We start from the raw sequence: 20,871 nt of genomic DNA on the forward strand, positions 1-20,871 counted from the left end.
TTTACCTTTAAAAACAGTTTATCTTGCCAATCTGTTATTTTCTCATTTTGACCAACTGTATCAGCACAATTTATCTAAATTCAGACAAAATTTAAAATACAAGTAGAAAGTGATATTTTGACTGTAAAAACCACACACATGTTTAACGAATCATCTTCATAACTTGAAATGCAAATAGAGATTGTACACTTTTAAAAATACGCACACGTTTTGCAAACAACAAAGTTATATGGTACTATTTACCAAAAAATGCAGCCAAGGCTCAGACGTTTTTCATATAATCATTTCAAACTATTTACAGAACAATCAGGTGTCAAACAATAGTTTGTGTCACTCTAACACATATGAGAACAGCACAGGGATAAACCTGCAGGTCTGACAGCAGGTGTGTCACTCAGCGTTTACACTGCAATCTGCCTTTGTTGGCTTTAAGGCAGCAACTGTGACGATCACAAGTAGAACTGACACACAAAACAAAACAACAGCTACACACTAAATACACAAGACAACAAACTAACTTGAGACCAAACACGGTAAACGTCACAAATCTCTCACGTATCAAAACTCTCTCTCTCTTTCGCTCACTCGCTCTCTCTTGCCGGTCACTCCTAAAACTTCCCCCTTTTGCTAAACAACCAAATGTCATGTTTCCATATCATTTTTGATTGGTCGACATGGTACATTTTCCCACCTATAGGGCTTTGGAGCGTGATGTCACGGGAGATGGGCCATGCCCCCTTCTGCCATGACAGTAGGCCAGCCAAAGGATACCATTTCAGCTATGGATCGTACGTGTTGTGTTGTCGGTTGCAACATTAGATCACACGATCGTGAAGGCAAGAAGCTGGATAACGGGCTCTCTTTTCATCGTTTTCCATCCTGGAGGCAACGTGAGGGATCCCATGTATCCGATATTACTAAACAAAGACGTCAGGCTTGGATTGCAGCGGTGAGACGAGCGGATATCGAGTTCTCTGCAATCCCCAGCTTTTTGTTGGTTTGCTCACGGCATTTTCTTTCCGGTGAGTTCTAAATTAATTCATATCACTCTTGAAAGGCTTTTAGTGTTATTTTCAATGTGCTGAGGTCATAGATAATGAGATAAAACATGCTAATGTGTGATGCTGCAGAACCACATCATGTCGACTGAGTAGCTTATGATTTGGCATTATTGCAGGCAAACCAGCATATGAAATGGATGTAACAAATCCAGACTGGGCACCAACACTGCACATGGGGCATGACGACATACCTGTATCAGACTCGGACCGGCACTCAAGGCGTACGCAACGGAAGCGAAAAAGAGCACCCATCGGAGGTAAACAACCCCCCCCCTCTAAAAACATACTAAATTGCTATCACTGTACACTAATCCGCACATAACTTCCAGATGAATCACACACCTGTCATTGGAATATTGGTGTACATTTACCTTATGTCTAATTTTATCTTACAGGCTTTTGTTATGCAGCTGCAGAGTCTGAAGGTGTGCCCCGTGCAGAAGTGATTGATGAAGATCTGACAGAAGACCAACAGCAAAATCACAATGTCATGGAGGCAGTGGACAGCAGTTGTGTTGGACAAGTGGAGGTTGAGGTACCAGCTGCAAATGTGGATATACTGAAGAAATGTAAACCTTTTAAAATGATGACAGATTACAAACTCTCAGCTGTGTCTGTAATCAAACCTCTGTAACTTTGCTTCACTTCAGCAGCATCAGCTCATGTTCACATGTTGATTCATGGTTTGCTTCAGTTTTTGATGGACTGCAGAATATTTTGAAGGTTATCTGCTATAAAAAGCCAGAACAGGAAAATCTGCTTCATGTGTTTCTGTTTGATCCTCAGTGACTTTGACACAAAGGCCTCTGCTGTGATGATCACACCTCTGATCAAGTCTCACAGTGTCAGCTTTGTTTTTATACATATGGATATGTGCTGATAAATGATCAGAATTATAATATTTCCCACTGTCTGCTGTGTGCCGTGACCTTTGACCTGCTAAAGACAGTCAGCTGTGGATTATTCATTGTTGTGTCTGATACTTAGAACTGTGAGGAAGAACACTACACAGTTAATCAGGGTCCCCTCTCTCTGAATCAGGGAAGGTGGGCAGGCCGCGTGTGGGCCGCGGGCCATACGTTGAGTCTCACTGTTTGAAATGTGAACATTGTTCTGCTGCAGTCAATGGACTAAACCAGAGAAGAAGAAAACAGACTTTACCATGAAGATCCTCAGTGTGGATCAGTATAATATCAGCCTGATGTCTGCAGTTTAGTGTCAGCACAACTTTCACATCATATTCATCTCAGCACAACTAAAACATGCTGACTGACCCCAGAGTTTCAAGTCCACATCCTGGACTCTCCAGGAAACCACACAGATGCTTCACTCCTGAATCCTGCAGCTTGTTGTTCCTGCTCAGGTCCAGCTGTCTCAGATGGGAGGGGTTGGACTTCAGTGCTGCTGCCAGATAATCACAGCTGATCTCTGACAAACCACAGCTCACCAATCTGTATAAAGAATGAAAGATGTAAGTTTATTAGACAAAGTGTGAGCTTGAAATCATTCAGTGTTTCATCATCTGTTCAGAGCTGAAGAAGGTTCAGAATGTAGAAGTTTAGAAAATGGAAACTCCAAACAGCTGAAGCCAACAGGAAGCAGCTTCAAACAAACACAACAAGAGAAAAAACTCTGAATGTTTCACATTAAAGTCGTACATTTATCATAAAAACAGGACAAAGACTTGAAAAAGTCGTGTTTTTCCTTCCAGGAACCACAAGGCTTCACTTTTAAAGGTGAAGTGTGAAAGAAATGGACATATTTGAAGTCCAACACCTTTTTCCAGTCACATTATTAAAGCAGACAAACTACAAGCTCATTTTCATTCCAACAAGTCATCTTCTGACCTGGACTAACAACACTGGTCTCTATGTGCAGCTGGCTGTGAGACCAGTGCTCAGGGAGCGTCTACAAAGTGCAACACTGAAAGAACATCGCACACTAGCTGTGTCCCAAAACGTCGGCTGCATCCTTCGGAGGACCCGGTATTCGCGGTCTACGTGGGCCGGGTCCTTCAAAGACCGAAAAGGCTGGAAGTGCGAGGCTGTGAAATGGGACGGTCGAGCCTTCAGACTTGCGTCACCGCTGTGTTGTGGAGTTTAATAAACTCGGCCGTCTGCTCCTTGCTATCTAAAATATAACAGGACACTGGCGTAAATTCTCGACCGTCTCACACTTCTGTTTAATCAGTTTCCTGTTTAACGTTTATTCAGCTGTGTGAAAATCCCGGAGGAACTTTGATCTCAGCCAAACCGATTTACTCCGGAACAAATAAAACACAGAATAAAGGCAAACAATTACATTTTTAAGTTCTCCGAGTGACTTATATATCATGTTTAACCTGAGTAGCGAAAGAGCGGGGTCTGAAAACGATGAAGCCGGGCGTCCGCTGCTCTCGCCGGCTGGAGTGACCATTGAACCCCCCGGCTTGCTAGCGAGCGGGTGGGGAACAGACGTCTCCGAAAACATCGGCACACTTTTGCAAATATGTGATGTCTTGATAAACCAAGCAGATATTTGAAGTTTACACAGCTACTTTCTCGCCTGAAAATATGTTAAAAGTTTATTTTGTGACCCAGAAAGATTAATAAGAGTAATTTGAAAACTTAGTAGCTGCCGCCATTGTTGGCAGCTGAAATTTGGCTGGGATATGAATTCTGGGATATGGTGGGCCACGAAGGACACACCCGACGAATCCTTCAAATTCGGGGAAATGAAGGACGCATTTGTCGGGCACATTTGAAGGAGTCGACAAATACGGACAGCCTTCATCGCCTGGCTGTGATGTAATCGGCCTTCAAATGCAGCCTCTGGAGGATGCAGCCGACGTTTTGGGACACAGCTACTAATTTGCTTCCATCATCCAACCTGAAGAGGAAGCCTTGTGGTTCCTCCCCTTCAAAGTAAAAGCTGCTCCTTTTGGACACAGTCTCAAAGAAAGTCTACAGTATAACATAGAAAAGACAGAACAAAGTTTTGGTTGTTTTTAAATTGTGCAGAAATGAAACTACACTAAGCTCAATTATGTGACAGACATTTCATCCCATGTCAGTTTGGCCTCATCCTGGGCCGGATTATCCAGCACACACTCTGACCACAGGTCCATGTTGAGCAGGATGAGCTGCTGGCTAATCTGGAGGCTGTAGCAGCAGCTCACAGTCACAGTGGATTTCCACTCATGAAAAAGCTCTGGCTGCTTCATTTCTCATCTCATATCAGAGACTTTAATGCTTCACTGAAGCTGTACTGTGATGCTTCCATATTCCAGTGAGGCCTCCATAATGATTTCAGCTGTTCTGTACACACACTGTGTGCCCTGTATGGCTCACAGTCTCTGCAGCCTGTTTTTATCTGCTATCATCAGATCTTCATCATCCTCATTCACATCCCTCACACACTCTACAGCCTCATCAGCACTGACTTCATCTTCACTGACTGATGGAGCACAACATGAACCTGTGGAGGCTGAAACACTGTCCTGTCAAACATCTCCCCGTCACCACTCCACTTCTGTCAGCCTTTAAATGAACCCTGCTCAAGTCTGTCACTTCTGTTTGGAGCCAAACGAGGTTAAAGATTACGCCACTACATTCTTGTCTAGAAAATATTAAAGTGTATTTGGTGACACACAAAAAAGGGTAAAAGTATAGTTTGGGTCCACACATGTCCAAACCCTGGTGTGTAGGCCTACTTAGTATTGAGAAAAGCCCACTAAAAGAACGCCCACCAGACCAAAGCAATGGTGTTGACTTGATCAGCATTAACCCCGCCCCCTGACTTTGATGGGTGAAGCTGACAAATAAAATGTATTTATGAACAGCGATGCAGGGCCAGGAGTAGCAACGTGAATTAAATAAATACATCATTAAATAATTCATTAAATGTGTCAGTAAAATAATTAAAATAGAAAACAAACCAACAAAATATGTAATTAACTAATTTGAATTGTACATAAATACTGTGACCAGGAGATATTTTATTTTGTATTTTTATGATCACAGTTATAATTAGAAGTATCAATCATTAATCATTTACCATTGTGGAATCTGATGACAGTATAATCTTTGTTTTATATCTATGGTAATCTGAGTAAAGATTAATGTATGCAGGTTATCATCATTGTAATCAAGTCTCAAATGGTATCCACAGCATTGTATTCACCGTCCATAACTGGAGGGTCCAGCAGGACCTTGTTCTAATTCATTTGCAGGCCTACATCAGAACATGCACATAGAGAGTTATGTAAACACGCACGTTTACCCTTATTTACACAGGGAGGTCATGTCAGGACATTCTCTAGTTGGACACACAGGCTCACAGAACTGCACAACATGACATGTCACACACTAGTTTTTCTCTAAAGTATCATCTGATGTTTGTACAAGGAGAACTTTGGACTATGGGGAGACTGTTATCATTTCCAGTAAGGTCTAACTGTGTGATGTCCTCATGGGTTATATAAGGATGGGGAACGGTCCACTCTTTGGAGATCTGTGGCTGTACGCTTGTCTTCCCATGCTTCTGTCTTAGAAGTGTGTAATAAAGATCACTATTCTGACATCTACTGAGACCATGCAGTCGTTTGTCTTCTCCTCAAAACTCGAATCATGACATTTCTGGTGCCGAAAACCCGGTTTGGGGGGAGACTAATATTGGAGCCTGGCTGACGGTCTAGTGGTGTCAGACGGACGGCCAGGAGCTACACTGAGTGATGGGCCCCGAAATATGAGAGGTAAGCACCGCCTGTTGATGGATCTCCAAAGGTGCCGAATTGGAAATTGAGCGCTAAATTAAAGGTTCACTCAGTGCGGCTTCTGTTCTGTCCGGGGTGATTTTGGGGTAATTAGTGTTAAAGGCAGGGAATAGTGAACTGAGTAAATGTATTGCTGTTTATTGTGGGAAGCGAATTTTGAGTTAAGAGGTTATATGAGGTTAAAATAATACGGTTTAAGGTGTGTGGAAACCGTTGTGGGTGGCTGGATGCCAGCAGTCACCTGGTTAGTGTAGGGTATTTGGTTTAATCGATTAGCAGAGACGCGGTCTCGGGCGTCAGGTAATTAAACGGGGGGGGGGGGGGGGGGGGGGGGGGGGCTGAGAGCTCACCGTGAGGCTTTTAAAACAAGTAAATTTATTTAGGACTGGAGACGCGGTCTCCTAGGAATGTAGTTCGTCCAGCAGGTGGCACTGACCCCTAATCGCGGACGCGTGGTTAGGTTTTAGCCCGGAGTTGGCCTTCCGCGGGGATTCGGACTCCCGTCAAAAAGGCTAGACAATCAATGGGTGATTGTCTTATACTGCATTTTTTGATCGACAGGGTCGCGGACCCGGCCGTGACCTTTTAACGTGGCTGCCTTGTGAGTTTTAAGTATAGCTGAAGGCGTGGGTTTGGTACCAGCGCCGGACGTGGAGCTCCCTGCCAGCTGCGGGAAGCGGTTATAAATTAATTAGGACTTAGGAATTCGAGCGCTCTCGGGGTGGCGTCCCCGAGACGTGTAATTGATCAGCAAGAGCGCGGCTCTGGGCTGAAAGAATGCTTTTAAATTGGTCAAAAAGTTAGGTGTAACCTCTTCTGGCATATGACGTCTATGCGGGCCCGTGTGTATATAGATTATAAATTACCTGTGTGTGTAAATAAGTTCTATAAATCTGTTAAATCTGAAACTCCTGCTAAAAACTTCCTCTCTACAAACTCTTTTCTTTTCTCTCCCTCTTTCTCTCAGTTGGGATTCTGTGTGTGTATGTGTGTTGGAGAAAAAAAAAGGAAAAGGGTCTCTCTCTGTCTCTGTGAGAGAAAAAAAGGTGGGGGCCGAGTGAGCCCGCGGGGCCGAGTGGGTCCGCGGGAGCGAGCGTGTATGCTGTATGAGGAAGAAGGAGGAAGAAGGGAGTGAGAGGGAGCGAGTGAAAAGAGTAACCGAGTGTTTGGTGATTTTTTATTATTTCAGAGGCTCTGGGTAAGAGTTTTGACTATATTGATTTAATTCTGTGGTTTTGGAGTTGGTGACTTTAGCTGTGAGAGTTGTGAAAAGAGCAGGTTTTTCTTTTGTTGTGATGTTAAGTATAAATTCAATAGACTGTGAGTAATCGGTGTTTTTCGGCCTATTGTGCTGCGTGGAAGACACAGAAGTGTAGAAATGTTTGTGGTTTATCTTTGTTTGACGTTTTATATAGAGTTGGTTGATTCAGGGTGATTTCTCCCGTTTAAGGGAGGAGTTGGATTGTGGTTATGTTAAAGCTTTTGCTGTAGGGGTATGTGTGTGATTTTGTGCTGGCTTCGCATGTTTAAATGGATGCATAGAAGTTTGTGGGTGAGAAATTGTTATGGTGGGGTTTAAAGTTAGTAAAGAGTTAAATCAACCCTCCTCAAGAGTTCAATAATTTAGGCAGTTATGTTTATACGAATACTAAATGTATGTTTAGTGTCCTCATACAGGTGTTTTTTCTTAACCTGGAAACCTGGGTACGGCAGCAGAAGACAGGCCAAGCTTTGGCTAAAAATTCACGGCTGGACACCAGAGTTGTCCCCACCCCTCCCCGAAAAAAAAGAGAGAATGTAGTTTTAGGCAGGTTTTTCTCGCTGAACTGCTCTGGGTGCTGTGTCCCTGAATCTCACCAGTGTTAACCTCTGGCGGAAGACATGGAGAAAAGGAAAAGATGTTCCTGGTAAATGACTGAAACAAATAAAACCACACACAACCAGAGAAAGGTATGAGAAGTGTGAGGAACAGACACATGTGCGTGTTAGAGAAATGCCTCATTTGAAAAAAAAAGTTAAATTAACCCATATACAGACGCGCCCATACATGCAATGAAGAAACAGCTTACATACATGTGCACGTACATGCAAGGGTAAAGTAGCGACACTTAACATACACCTGTTTTTAAATGATATAGTTTATACACTACTGACAAATAAACTCTCTGGGTTGCAGGACAACAACTTAACTTCAAAAGAAAAGATACTGGTCTGATGATTAAGTGAGGACACGACAAATTTAGTGGTTAAAAGGGTCGAATTGGGACATGTTTTTGTTGATTGCTTAAGACAAATGACTACTGAATGGTAGAAAATTCCTTTTTAGGTTTCTAAACAGGATCTTAAGAATTTTAACACGTACCTGTGTTGTCCTGCCAACTTGGGGGGTTATGAGTTGATTATATGGTAAGAAAAAACAAAAAGGGGGGGAGGAGGCCCAGTTGTTTCTCCCCTCTCTGGATAACACAGCCAACACAACACAGTCAGCACAACATCATTTTCCTGTTCGCCTGTTTTGTTTTGTTTTTGTTTTTTCTGAAAGCCGAAGCTGACCTGGACTCCTACCCTCCCCTCTACCATCGTTGCCCTCTCCGCGACCATCTTTGACCCTTTGACCCCTGAAGGCCACAGCAGCTGGACTCACAACAACAACTTGAGGATGTCAACAGTGCTGCAAAAAGCGATCTCATGCAGCAGAGACGGAGAGCACTAAACCTAAAGCCCGTTTCACTACACGGGGGAAATTCCCAGACTGCGTCAGCTGACAGAGCTGTGACGAGACGCGCATTAAGCCCGGAGGAAAAGGGAGGGTGAGCAAAAGAATGCTGACCTCTGAGAAGAGCCGAACAGCAGAGCTGCAGAAGGCCGTGGAGCAAAGTAAAGACAACATAAATAGACTCCAATCTGACGTGGAAGGAAAAGACTCTGAGGTTTTTGCCCTCAGTAAGAGCTCAAGGCATCAGAGCAGAAACTGAGCATGGCTCCGCAGGAGCCGGCTGCTAATTGAACCCATCAGTCAGACTTGGAGGCCCACATACAGGACTTGAAATCAGGCGGAAGCTTGCTGGAGCAGGAGGTCGTCAGACCTGACGCAAAGCTCCAACAGCAGGAGCAAACCCTGAAAGAGTTACAGAAGCAAAAGGGTCAAGTTACAAGGAGAAGATGCAGGCAGCTGCAACAACGGATGCAAACAGACCCAAAGAGGAGGGCAGGACTTCAGGGCATGCTTCAGGCTGCTGGTTTACCTGAACTACAGAACAGGAAGGTGATGAACACAAACATACACCAACACACAAACACACACTTCTGCATCCGCCGACTTAGAATGAAGAGAAACACACACATGAACACTTATGCACTCGTTGAGTGAGTGAAAACTGATACACACCCATGCACCAAAATCAAAATGTTGATTCAATTCACTAAGAAGTGACACACAATGCTCCAGCTGCTGCAATGAAGAATGCTTTACTGACAAAGGCTCAATGCTGCACACAACAAATTCAAATATAGAATCTGTTACAATAATAAGCCCAGAGGGCATTTGTGTGGTCTGGGGAGCAGAGTCCGGAGCGGTTTGGTTATGAAAACGATGCCCGTGCGAGATATCTGGGGCTTAAGGCCTCGACTCAATTGTTTACTGTACACTAAAAAGAAAAGAAAACAGCCTGAGCAGGGGTGCAGAGTGAAAACGATGAATTAACAGTGTGAGTCTTATTTCAGAGCGCCACATCATTGTGATGGAGATTTAATAAAAGGAGGAACACACGGACAAAGAAGAAGAGAAAGGGGGGGCAGCCCTTGGACACGATTGCCTGAGGTATTAAAGTTCTGTACTAAATTCTGGTTTCCAGTGTGAGAAAAGTCACGCAGTGCCAGTAGTAGAGCTAGGTTGAGTGATGATTCTAAATTACTGTAAGTAAATCATCGTACACCCGTTCAAGTTTCATGATAACGGGGATCTAGACTTTGTTGAACCCTAGGCAATTTGAACAGGTAAGATTTGAGTGACCAAGTAGCAGTTGAATAAAAGTCATTGAATAAGTGTTGAAATAAACTGGCAGAATTAAGAGAATTAAAACATTTCAAGAGCTCAAATTACTTAATATGGAAACGGTTCTATTTTGTTTCACGAACGCAAAACATAGGTTTAGGAATATGAAAAGGTTGAGGTGGTGTTGATTTGACTCTGTGTAGGTTTAGGTGGGTATTTTTATTGATGGGAGGAATATTCAGTGACAAGTCATAAGACCCGGGCGTCTGCATTTTGTTTTTGTTATTTTTCATTTTATTTTGTTTCATATTTTGAACAGTGCACTGATTTTTGTTTGTGAATCTTTTGTTTAAGCAGATCTGCACATCAGAAATTACAAGCATTACACGTCGGCGAGAAAATTGTTGCAAGTGAGTTTCTCCACATTAAAATGGGCTCAGGAGAAAGCCACTTATCTGGGACAATTAGAAAGTAAGTTCCTGTCCAAAAAGGATTCAGCGAGGTAATCCGATCTCAAGTTCTTCTTTTTCTTTTTGAAATGAGCTCATTTTGCTGAGGGCGGAAATCTAAATGCGACGATGGTTTCCACTATCAGCAAAGAAAGAAAAAAATGGATGAATGAATGAATGGATGAAAGACTGGAAATAAAAACAAACGGACTGACTGGTAAAAGATGACAAGACTAGACCATGACTCAAGGTTAACCACCTCCACCTAGATAGGATAAAAGGGTGGATGAATTTATGTGTGTTTCTTTTTACAGGAGTAGAAGGATGACAAAATATTCGAGGATGAGTGAACCTGTAAATGCCATTTTTGTGTCTTGTGTTGTTTACAGAGGTAACTGCGCAGCGTTACCATTTACATTTTCTTCCCTACAGGGTTACAGTTTTTAATGTTTTTCTATTACAGGATTTCTGGGCGGATGTGTGAAGAAACGGTGTTTATGGGTTAGGAGTTGGTGATGCTATTACACTATATTCTGGTGAGAGGGTTGGGGGAGACACACCCTGTCTTGAAAACTGTGATTCTTTTACAGGAAATGTTTTTATAGCATCTATGGGATGTGGATGGCTGACTACGGTCAATATGCTGCTAATGTTTGCTTTGCTTTGGTGAGAAGGGTGCAGTAGAAAACAGACAAGTGACATGAAAACAAGTAATAATAACAAATAACTAATTTGGGGACAGTTTAACCTAGAGCTCACTAACTGGCCATTAGGGGCTCTCTCTCTCTCTCTCTCTCTCTCTTGGCGTAACATTGCCCAAAGGGTGAATAAAACAAATTGCGGCAATAATAGTGATTTAATGATTGGAGAAACCTGAACATGATACTTGTCTGTTGTGCTGAATCTTTTATTACTCTTATGATTTGCAGGTGGTTGTAAATAAGCTGTTTACTTTAACAGGTTTGCTTTTTAGCTGAATTGCAAAATACAACTAGAACGATTAATTGAGACTAATCGCAACTAACCTGAAACTGAGGAGGTTCTATATAAGGAAGAATTAAAACAGGTATAAAGTGCATTTGATCTTTAATTGCAGGTGTGACCATGAAGATTTTTGGTACAGATTGCAGGTTGTTGCTCAGTATTGAAGTGTGCTCATAAAGGTAAAAGCTATATAGGGGGTCTATGATTTGGTTTGTGTTTTAATAATTTAGGTATGGCAAAATTAAAGGTTTCTAGACAATTTAGGGAACGAGTGAGAAGCATAATTAGATGATCAGAAACTGAGTACTACACTTAAGTTGGAATTAAGAATGCCCAATTTGTTTGAGGTCCGTTGTTCACTTGTACACACACTGCAAATGTGCTTATAAGGAGCTGGCACTTAGTCTGTGAAGGTCAAAAGCTTCATCCGACAACGGATCGGATTGATATATTGGAGCTATTGACTTCACGTGCAGAGGGTTAAGTGCATGCACGCTTACACACATAAGCATGGCATAGGATTGGAATAAACAAAGTCAACAACATTAGGTTAGGAGAGCCAGCGCAGGAGAGGTGTTGGCGTGACAGGCTGAAACTCGAGTCTGAAGCTAAAAGAACAGCTGGGTTGTGGGAAAATTGGAAAACAACGGAGGTGTTGGGGTTGATAAGTGTCATAACGTGTTTGTTTGGTTTGGAGACAAATCCTGGTGTGAGTTGGGCTGGCAAGCCAGCCCAAAGAGGAGGAATGTGACCAGGAGATATTTTATTTTGTATTTTTATGATCACAGTTATAATTAGAAGTATCAATCATTAATCATTTACCATTGTGGAATCTGATGACAGTATAATCTTTGTTTTATATCTATGGTAATCTGAGTAAAGATTAATGTATGCAGGTTATCATCATTGTAATCAAGTCTCAAATGGTATCCACAGCATTGTATTCACCGTCCATAACTGGAGGGTCCAGCAGGACCTTGTTCTAATTCATTTGCAGGCCTACATCAGAACATGCACATAGAGAGTTATGTAAACACGCACGTTTACCCTTATTTACACAGGGAGGTCATGTCAGGACATTCTCTAGTTGGACACACAGGCTCACAGAACTGCACAACATGACATGTCACACACTAGTTTTTCTCTAAAGTATCATCTGATGTTTGTACAAGGAGAACTTTGGACTATGGGGAGACTGTTATCATTTCCAGTAAGGTCTAACTGTGTGATGTCCTCATGGGTTATATAAGGATGGGGAACGGTCCACTCTTTGGAGATCTGTGGCTGTACGCTTGTCTTCCCATGCTTCTGTCTTAGAAGTGTGTAATAAAGATCACTATTCTGACATCTACTGAGACCATGCAGTCGTTTGTCTTCTCCTCAAAACTCGAATCATGACAATACTTAATGAATTATTTTAAATGAAATTAACCGATAATTCATTGTGATTTTGTTTTGTGTTTTGATGAGCTAATAATCAGCTCTCTTTTTCTCATTGTTGTTCTAAGCCGCTTATCCAAAGGTAAGGCACTACCTGTTGAATTATTTCCAAAGTGTGCCAAATTGGACATTACAAATTAAAGTCTACTCACTGAAATTACTGGGGAATGTCTGCTTTGATTTTGATGAGAATCTCATGACAGTACTGAGGATTTAATGCAGTTGGACTGCTAAAGGATTTAATACGGTTGGACCGTGGAAAGCAGTTGGACTGCTGAGTGATTTTAGTATATTAGGGAATTTGGTTATTGTTTGGGGTGGAGCCCGTATTGGTTATAAGGTTGGACCTGCTTCAGTCTTACACTTTTTTGGCTGTTTTACTGTTGTTCCAAAGTATTATAAATTATTCAAGAACGTCAGTTGGACTGATAGGAAGCGCAGTGCTCAGAGGTAACGCTTGCCAATGCCAAGGACGCTTAGGCATTGTCCTCGAAGAGGGATAGTCAGTTGGTCACTGTGGAGCTTGGGGCACTCCAGAATAACTAGGAGTTAGAGTCTCCTTACCGTTTGGAACGGTAGTCTGCGCTTTTTTGGCCAGCAGAAGTTGGACTTCGGGCGTGTAACTTTAACTTAAAACTTCGGGGTAAGCCTTGGCTATGAAATGCCAAAAATAGAGCTTCAGGCAAAGTTTGGGTTGGTTGATGCTTTTAAATTGAGTTAGGGATTTTAGAGATGAGGCCAGAAACTGTTGGACAGATACTGGTTAATTGATCACAAAAAAAGTTGGACTTTATCGGTTGGACCGTTAACTTAAATTTGTCGAAATTGTTTAGGCGCTAAAGCTGACAGATGTGACAGTGGTTGTAAATATAAGACGTCTTTGTAATATAAAATAAGAGATCTCTGTGTGAAAGGAGTCTGAGGCAGTGCTGGAGCTATTTTTAGACTGTGTGTGTGTGAGTGTGAAAATGCAAATTAGTCAGCAGTGAACTGTTTAAACCACAGTTGGTTTTACAAATACTGCTGCAAACATTGTTGAGTGTGTGTTTAAGACGCCATTTATGTTCATTAGAGGGCTATAAATAAAGTTTTGAGTTGCCGTAGTGGATGTATAGTAATTGACTGAGTTTTGATATATAAATATAGTGAGTGCACTGTATATATTTAAGACTAACATATTACTTTTAGGAGTAACCTCTCATCAGCAATAAATGCTGCTGTGTTTTATTTTTTCTATTCTATGTGTGTGCTGTGAGAATTAATAGAGGTTTCAATGGTTTTCTTTGACTTGCTCTTTCTGATTATGAAAGGCATGTCTGAAATACTCTTAGGAAAGCGTGTTGTGAGTATATTCCTCAACTCTTGTCACAGTTTAAGTGTGTGAATGCTGTGAGTAGCAGGTTTTGAGTGATTGGGTGTGATTTGTACAAAATAATAAATAATAATAACACTATGAAAGTTGATAGTAGAGTGAGTGCAGAAGTGGAAGTGTGAGAGAAAAGGCGGTGTGTGTGTGAGACGATCTGACAAACGCAAAGAATTTAGTATATTTAGAAGTGTGTGCGTGAAATAAGGGTGAATTGTTTTAGATCAAGACTTAGTAAAACAAGAGTTTTATTAGCCTGTAAAAAAAACAAAACAGGAGAGATAGAAACAGAAAATATGGTTCTGAGCAGCTGCAAGGTTGACAGGAAATGGTGTGTGTGACAGGAACTTTGCATGCCCATAAAAGGAACTGACTGTGACAAGTGAGCACACAGAGAGAGAAACATACGAGGTAAACTCCAGGCAGATGAAGCAAATGGAGGTTTTAAGAAAAGAAATGAAAAGGATATTAATTGTATGCTTTAGTGTGTCAATACAGGTGGACTTCTTTCAACCTAGAATCTTGAGTACAAAACCATTGATTAACAGAATTGGGAGGAAAACAGGCCAGATTTTGGCTTAAAATTTTACAGCTTGACCTCCCACTTGTCCCGATCCTGAGAAGAAGCTCATAGGACAGTTAATCTCCTGATGAAGACCGACAGAACATCGTGGACTTCAATAATTAACAGCAGGCAAAAGACAGTGCAACTGAAACTACACTGACGATACCAGCAGCAGCATGGAAGAAAAGCACGTGATGGAAAATGCACGGTGAACTGCAGGCGGGTAAGAACAGTGTGACATAACTGTTTAAAGACACTGAATGGGATATTTTGCCAGGCTGGGATTTAATCTAAAAGGAAAATACTGAAAAGAGCAACGGAGAAGAAACAGAGAAGAAACAGACTGTGTTTGCTGGGGATCACAAGACAACAAAGGACACTAAGAGAAGGGCACAGGGGCCAGTGGGAAGGTGAAGCCCAGACGAGTTCGACTGCGAGAATAGAGGGTACAATTGGGTTGAAATTGAAGCCGGAACTCAGGATGGTTTAGGGATGTCCACGTCACAAACAAAGAGGTAAACAAAAAGAAGGTAAAATAAAGAGAGAAAATAACTGACAATTACATTAATGAATAGAAGACACACATACAGATATTACATAGATTTATTTTTAGGATAAAGGGGAGAGCTTATACGTAGAAATGACTTTTTATACACATATTGCATTTTGTGCCTTTAAGGGAGTTGTGGCTCAATTCGTCTCTTGTGGGTCACGAGCCTTTGGCTAGCGCTATGATTAGCCAATCTACTGTGAGGATGATATGAGTTATTGAAGGATTGCACACGCTTACAGACATATAGAGTCCATAAACACACATGACAGTATTGATTCCAGGCAAAAGGCCTCAAATTAATTTAGCGTTTAACTGAACTTGAGCTGGCCCTGTAACAAGTGACAGAAAAGAGGAACTGAATAGGAGTTTCTTGCTTTAGAGAAGGACCAAAGGAAGGAAAGCATATATTTTGGTTAAGTCTGATAAACTAGAATGAGAAGGTATTGTTACATCAAAGGAGCAAGATGAAATAAAAAGGCTGTACCAAAAACAGGTTATAACATAGGAAATGTGAGTTTTAAAATGAAGTTAGTGTTAACACACAGGAGTTGTTTCAAGGCAGCGTTTAGCTGTGATAAAATGTATGCAGGAGTAATTGCTTATATGTTTAAACTTAATTGATTAAAGTGGTTGTTTTTTTTTTTGGATCTTTTAGTAGAATAGGCGCTTATAATGATTTTCTTGTGAAAGGAGATTCTAGGTCAGAGTGGAGGCCTTGCAGCAGCGAGAGTTCTGTGTACAGGATGTTGATGATTAGATAAGGCAAGCGACAGGAAACGCATGCAGGGACGTGAAAGCAGCGTTTTAAGAGTTTTAAAATGATGAGTAACGTTGAAGAATATATATAAATACAAGTCAATAAGTCAAGAAGATAATTAGGATCAGGCTTTTGATTAAAGAGTCCCAAAGATGATAAGTTAGGGAGGTGCAGGAAAAGGTGTTTGGTTTGCTTTACAGAAGATCTCGGCGACCACAGGGGGGTGAGGATCCTGGAGGCCCGAGGCATGATGGACCACAAGAGAGGGACGCAGAAAAAACCTAATCTTACGCATGGAGTGTTCTCAAGGGGGAGCTGGTGTTTATTACTGGACCACTTAGATGACATGAGGTTGTCTGATTTGCTGAGCCAGAGGACGGCTAGAGAGGGTCAGAGCGGGAGTGGTGACCCCGATGTCCATGATGCCATGGATGGACATGGAAGCAGCTGAGTGGGCCGAGGAGTGACCCAACACAATGTATTGTGACCTCTGGTGTTCCAGAGGTCGAGAGAGGGAGTATTGAGATTGGAGAGATATTTTGCTGCTATTGTTAAAGGCTCATGTTCTCACTTAGATCATCGATTTCTACTTACATTTCTTTCTGGGAAAAATGGGGATTACTTTGAAAACAGGAAGTATTTTCCCCAATAAGCAGCCCTGGATTAGTAAATCACTCCAACATGTTCTCAGGCAGAAGAAGCTGTCTTGTTATGAGGGAGAGAAGAAAAAGATTGAGGCACAGAAACTTGTTGAAAGAGAGATAAAGCAGCTAAAATCAGGTGTAAAAGTAAAGCAGAGGATGAGCTGAATAAAGGACACTCAAGGCTGGCTTGGAAAGGAATGAAGTCCATGGTGGGGATGCAGAACAAGGAGCAAAGATGAATGTGATGCTGAATCAGCAGAAGACTTGGACTCATTTGATTCCAGCTTTGATATCATTGATTTCAATGAAGAGCTTTGTGATTGTAGCAAAGGGCTGGTAGCTCTGAGAGTCCCACTAATGAGGTGTTTGTGTGGAAATCTCTTAGTGGGACCAAAGAGAGAAAAAGCCCTGGTCCTGATGCTGTGGGAGGGAAATGATTGAAGTGTGCTGTGAGGAACTGACTGGGAGATTTTCACACATTTTCCAGTCCTCCTTGGAACAACAGGAAGTTCCCAGCATATGGAAACAAAGGTTAAGTGTCCTATGGCACTCAGTGATGATGGTGCTGTGGCCCCACCACCTCCACCTCTTTGTAAAGGAACTAACTGTCATCTGAAGCTTCAAATGGAACTAAGACTTCCTCCACTAGGTGGCAGTGTCTGATGAGAAAGTGTTAGTGGAGCTGGCCTGGAGTCAGAAACAGGAAGATGCAGGATTTGGGCTGAAATGGGGAAAAGTGGTTCGCACTAGTGCCTTAAAGCAAGAAGGTTGTAGGTTGAAGCTTGTTGGCCTTTCTGTGGAGGTTGGATGTTCTCCCACAGTCCAATGAAATGCTGCTTAGGTTCATTGGTGCTTCTAAATTGGCTGTAGGTGTGGATGTGAGAGAGTGCTTCTCTGTCTCTCTCTGTTGGCCCTGTGATGGACTGCTCACCTGTGCAGGTGGACCACGCCTCTTGCCCTATGACAGCTAGGGCACAGGCTGCAGCCCTGTGAGCCTAAGCTGAATAAACAGTTAGCAAAAATGATCCATAGATGGCCTGAAATCCCCCAGTTAGCAGTTTGGTAGATAGCTATGACATGCTAATCCCATCCAGCAGCTGTATTCTACCTGTAAGCTGATCCCTGCTGAGCCAAAGCACTTTTTCATATACAAATTACAACCTTTAATAGAAACCTATTGGTCAGCATCTTATTAGCCTGCTGTTAGCTTCATTCCACAGAAAACTGAGAGAAACTAACAGAGTTGATAAAGAATAAAGAGAAATGTGCTGATTTAAAGCCTTTGAAGTGCTTCAGATGATCTCTGTCCACTTCTGTCCACTCATTCATTCATGTAAGCTTTCTAATGCAGCTTTGATCTTCACAGTCTGCTTCATGAAACTCATTCTAACCCTGAATGTCAGAGTGTTCCTCCTTCTCTTTCCCATCATTCATGCTGGCAGTGGAGGAGATTTGGATGTTGGACTGTGTTTTGGATGATGTGTGTATGTTTGTGTTGGACTGCTGTCTGTAAAGCAAACGCACATTTTGCTTTGGATTTCAGTGTCAGACAGACTTTAAGGTGGAATGAAGAGTTGGAGAGTTTCACAGTGAATTATCCAGTGGAGGATTTTTCTTCTTCTTTGAAGGTTTGAAATGTGAACATTGTTCTGCTGCAGTCAATGGACTAAACCAGAGAAGAAGAAAACAGACTTTACCATGAAGATCCTCAGTGTGGATCAGTATAATATCAGCCTGATGTCTGCAGTTTAGTGTCAGCACAACTTTCACATCATATTCATCTCAGCACAACTAAAACATGCTGACTGACCCCATAGTTTCAAGTCCACATCCTGGACTCTCCAGGAAACCACACAGATGCTTCACTCCTGAAACCTGCAGCTTGTTGTTGCAGCTCAGGTCCAGCTCTCTCAGATGGGAGGGGTTGGACTTCAGTGCTGCTGCCAGATAATCACAGCTGATCTTTGACAAACCACAGCTCTCCAATCTGTATAAAGAATGAAAGATGTAAGTTTATTAGACAAAGTGTGAGCTTGAAATCATTCAGTGTTTCATCATCTGTTCAGAGCTGAAGAAGGTTCAGAATGTAGAAGTTTAGAAAATGGAAACTCCAAACAGCTGAAGCCAACAGGAAGCAGCTTCAAACAAACACAACAAGAGAAAAAACTCTGAATGTTTCACATTAAAGTCGTACATTTATCATAAAAACAGGACAAAGACTTGAAAAAGTCGTGTTTTTCCTTCCAGGAACCACAAGGCTTCACTTTTAAAGGTGAAGTGTGAAAGAAATGGACATATTTGAAGTCCAACACCTTTTTCCAGTCACATTATTAAAGCAGACAAACTACAAGCTCATTTTCATTCCAACAAGTCATCTTCTGACCTGGACTAACAACACTGGTCTCTATGTGCAGCTGGCTGTGAGACCAGTGCTCAGGGAGCGTCTACAAAGTGCAACACTGAAAGAACATCACACACTCATTTGCTTCCATCATCCAACCTGAAGAGGAAACAGAGACTGCTCCCCTTCAAAGTAAAAGCTGCTCCTTTTGGACACAGTATCAAAGAAAGTCTACAGTATAACATAGAAAAGACAGAACAAAGTTTTGGTTGTTTTAAATTGTGCAGAAATGAAACTACACTAAGCTCAATTATGTGACAGACATTTCATCCCATGTCAGTTTGGCCTCATCCTGGGCCGGATTATCCAGCACACACTCTGACCACAGGTCCAGGGGCCACGCACAGCTGGGCTCCATCCAAGAGACAGGAAACAAACCAACACAATAATAAAAAGCACCATGTGATCTTCTTACATCTTCAAGACAAACATAGGAAAAACATGAGCATATTTGTTTCCTGATAAAATGATGTGACAGGTAGAACAGAGTAAAGTGGTGGTGTTACAGCCTTTCTCCCCTCTGCTGCCGAGGCTGTTAGTCTCTCCCAAACTCAGCTACAGGACTTCCAAATGAATGAAAGCAGCAGAAGTGGCTTTACAAATGAAAGAGGAAGAGGAGAAGAAGAGGAGAGGGAGGCCACCCTGACCATCACTCCAGCTGAAAACATCACACTTCCATTAAAGTTGGTGAGGAAATGTTGAGCAGGATGAGCTGCTGGCTAATCTGGAGGCTGTAGCAGCAGCTCACAGTCACAGTGGATTTCCACTCATGAAAAAGCTCTGGCTGCTTCATTTCTCATCTCATATCAGAGACTTTAATGCTTCACTGAAGCTGTACTGTGATGCTTCCATATCCCAGTGAGGCCTCCATAATGATTTCAGCTGTTCTGTACACACACTGTGTGCCCTGTATGGCTCAAAGTCTCTGCAGCCTGTTTTTATCTGCTATCATCAGATCTTCATCATCCTCATTCACATCCCTCACACACTCTACAGCCTCATCAGCACCGACTTCATCTTCACTGACTGATGGAGCACAACATGAACCTGTGGAGGCTGAAACACTGTCCTGTCAAACATCTCCCCGTCACCACTCCACTTCTGTCAGCCTTTAAATGAACCCTGCTCAAGTCTGTCACTTCTGTTTGGAGCCAAAAGGAAAAACTGTTGTTCAGTCGTTTGGAAAGACAACATTTCTGAAAGCACTCAAACTTCGTCACATTTGTCTTCAGACACATCCTGAACATTTAGGAACTAAAGAAAGTTTCAAACATCAAAGACCTGAAATATAGAAAAACAACAACAGCCGCAGTCAGTGAACTCACCTCAGAGTCTCCAGTCGACAGTTTGGACTCTCCAGTCCAGCACACAGAAGCTTCACACCTGAATCCTGCAGCTTGTAGTTGTTACTCATGTCCAGCTGTGTCAGATGGGAGGGGTTGGACTTCAGAGCTGAGGCCACAACTTCACAGTGAGACTCTGAGAGTCGACACTGAGTCAGTCTGTGATGATAGAAAATATAAAATGTGTTATTATAAAAGCAGAAAATCTGCATTATAAACACAGACTGAATGTATATGAAGACAAAACAGAGTGAGGTCATAATCTGATGAATCTGCTCTTCACATCTGTGCTTCAGCTCCTCTTACTGTGTTTGACATGACACAACGATTGAGTCTCTCTCAGACCTGCAGACTTTTAATGAGAATCTTTGTTTGGCTTTAATCTGCAGATGAAGGAGGAAGATGGTGTCACATTTAGGCTTCCATAATGTCCACAGTCTGTCACTGAGATCTGATCCAGAGTCAGAGTGAAGACACACATTTGGACTGTTTCCTGTTTTGACTCCAGAACATTTTGAATGAGTTCAGCTCAGTGAAGAGTTCCAGCTGGAAAGATGATCT

General features: G+C 42.1%; 2 protein-coding genes across 2 annotated transcripts in view; one reads left to right on the forward strand and one right to left on the reverse strand.

The window, feature by feature from the left end:
• LOC146634664 (neuroligin-2-like) overlaps positions 1-20,871 on the forward strand; it is a 107,669-nt gene that overhangs the window by 46,351 nt on the left and 40,447 nt on the right. The window lies entirely within an intron of this gene.
• LOC146634667 (protein NLRC3-like) overlaps positions 20,289-20,871 on the reverse strand; it is a 90,697-nt gene continuing 90,114 nt past the window's right edge. Inside the window, exon 5 of the mRNA XM_085379147.1 lies at positions 20,289-20,469. Coding sequence (XP_085235273.1) covers positions 20,289-20,469 — 181 coding nt within the window. The remainder of the gene's footprint in view (positions 20,470-20,871) is intronic.

The sequence above is a fragment of the Diplotaxodon limnothrissa genome, linkage group LG3, assembly GCF_057381915.1.
Source record: "Diplotaxodon limnothrissa isolate DT_005_m linkage group LG3, D_limnothrissa_male_GT1.1, whole genome shotgun sequence".
Lineage (NCBI taxonomy): Eukaryota > Metazoa > Chordata > Actinopteri > Cichliformes > Cichlidae > Diplotaxodon > Diplotaxodon limnothrissa.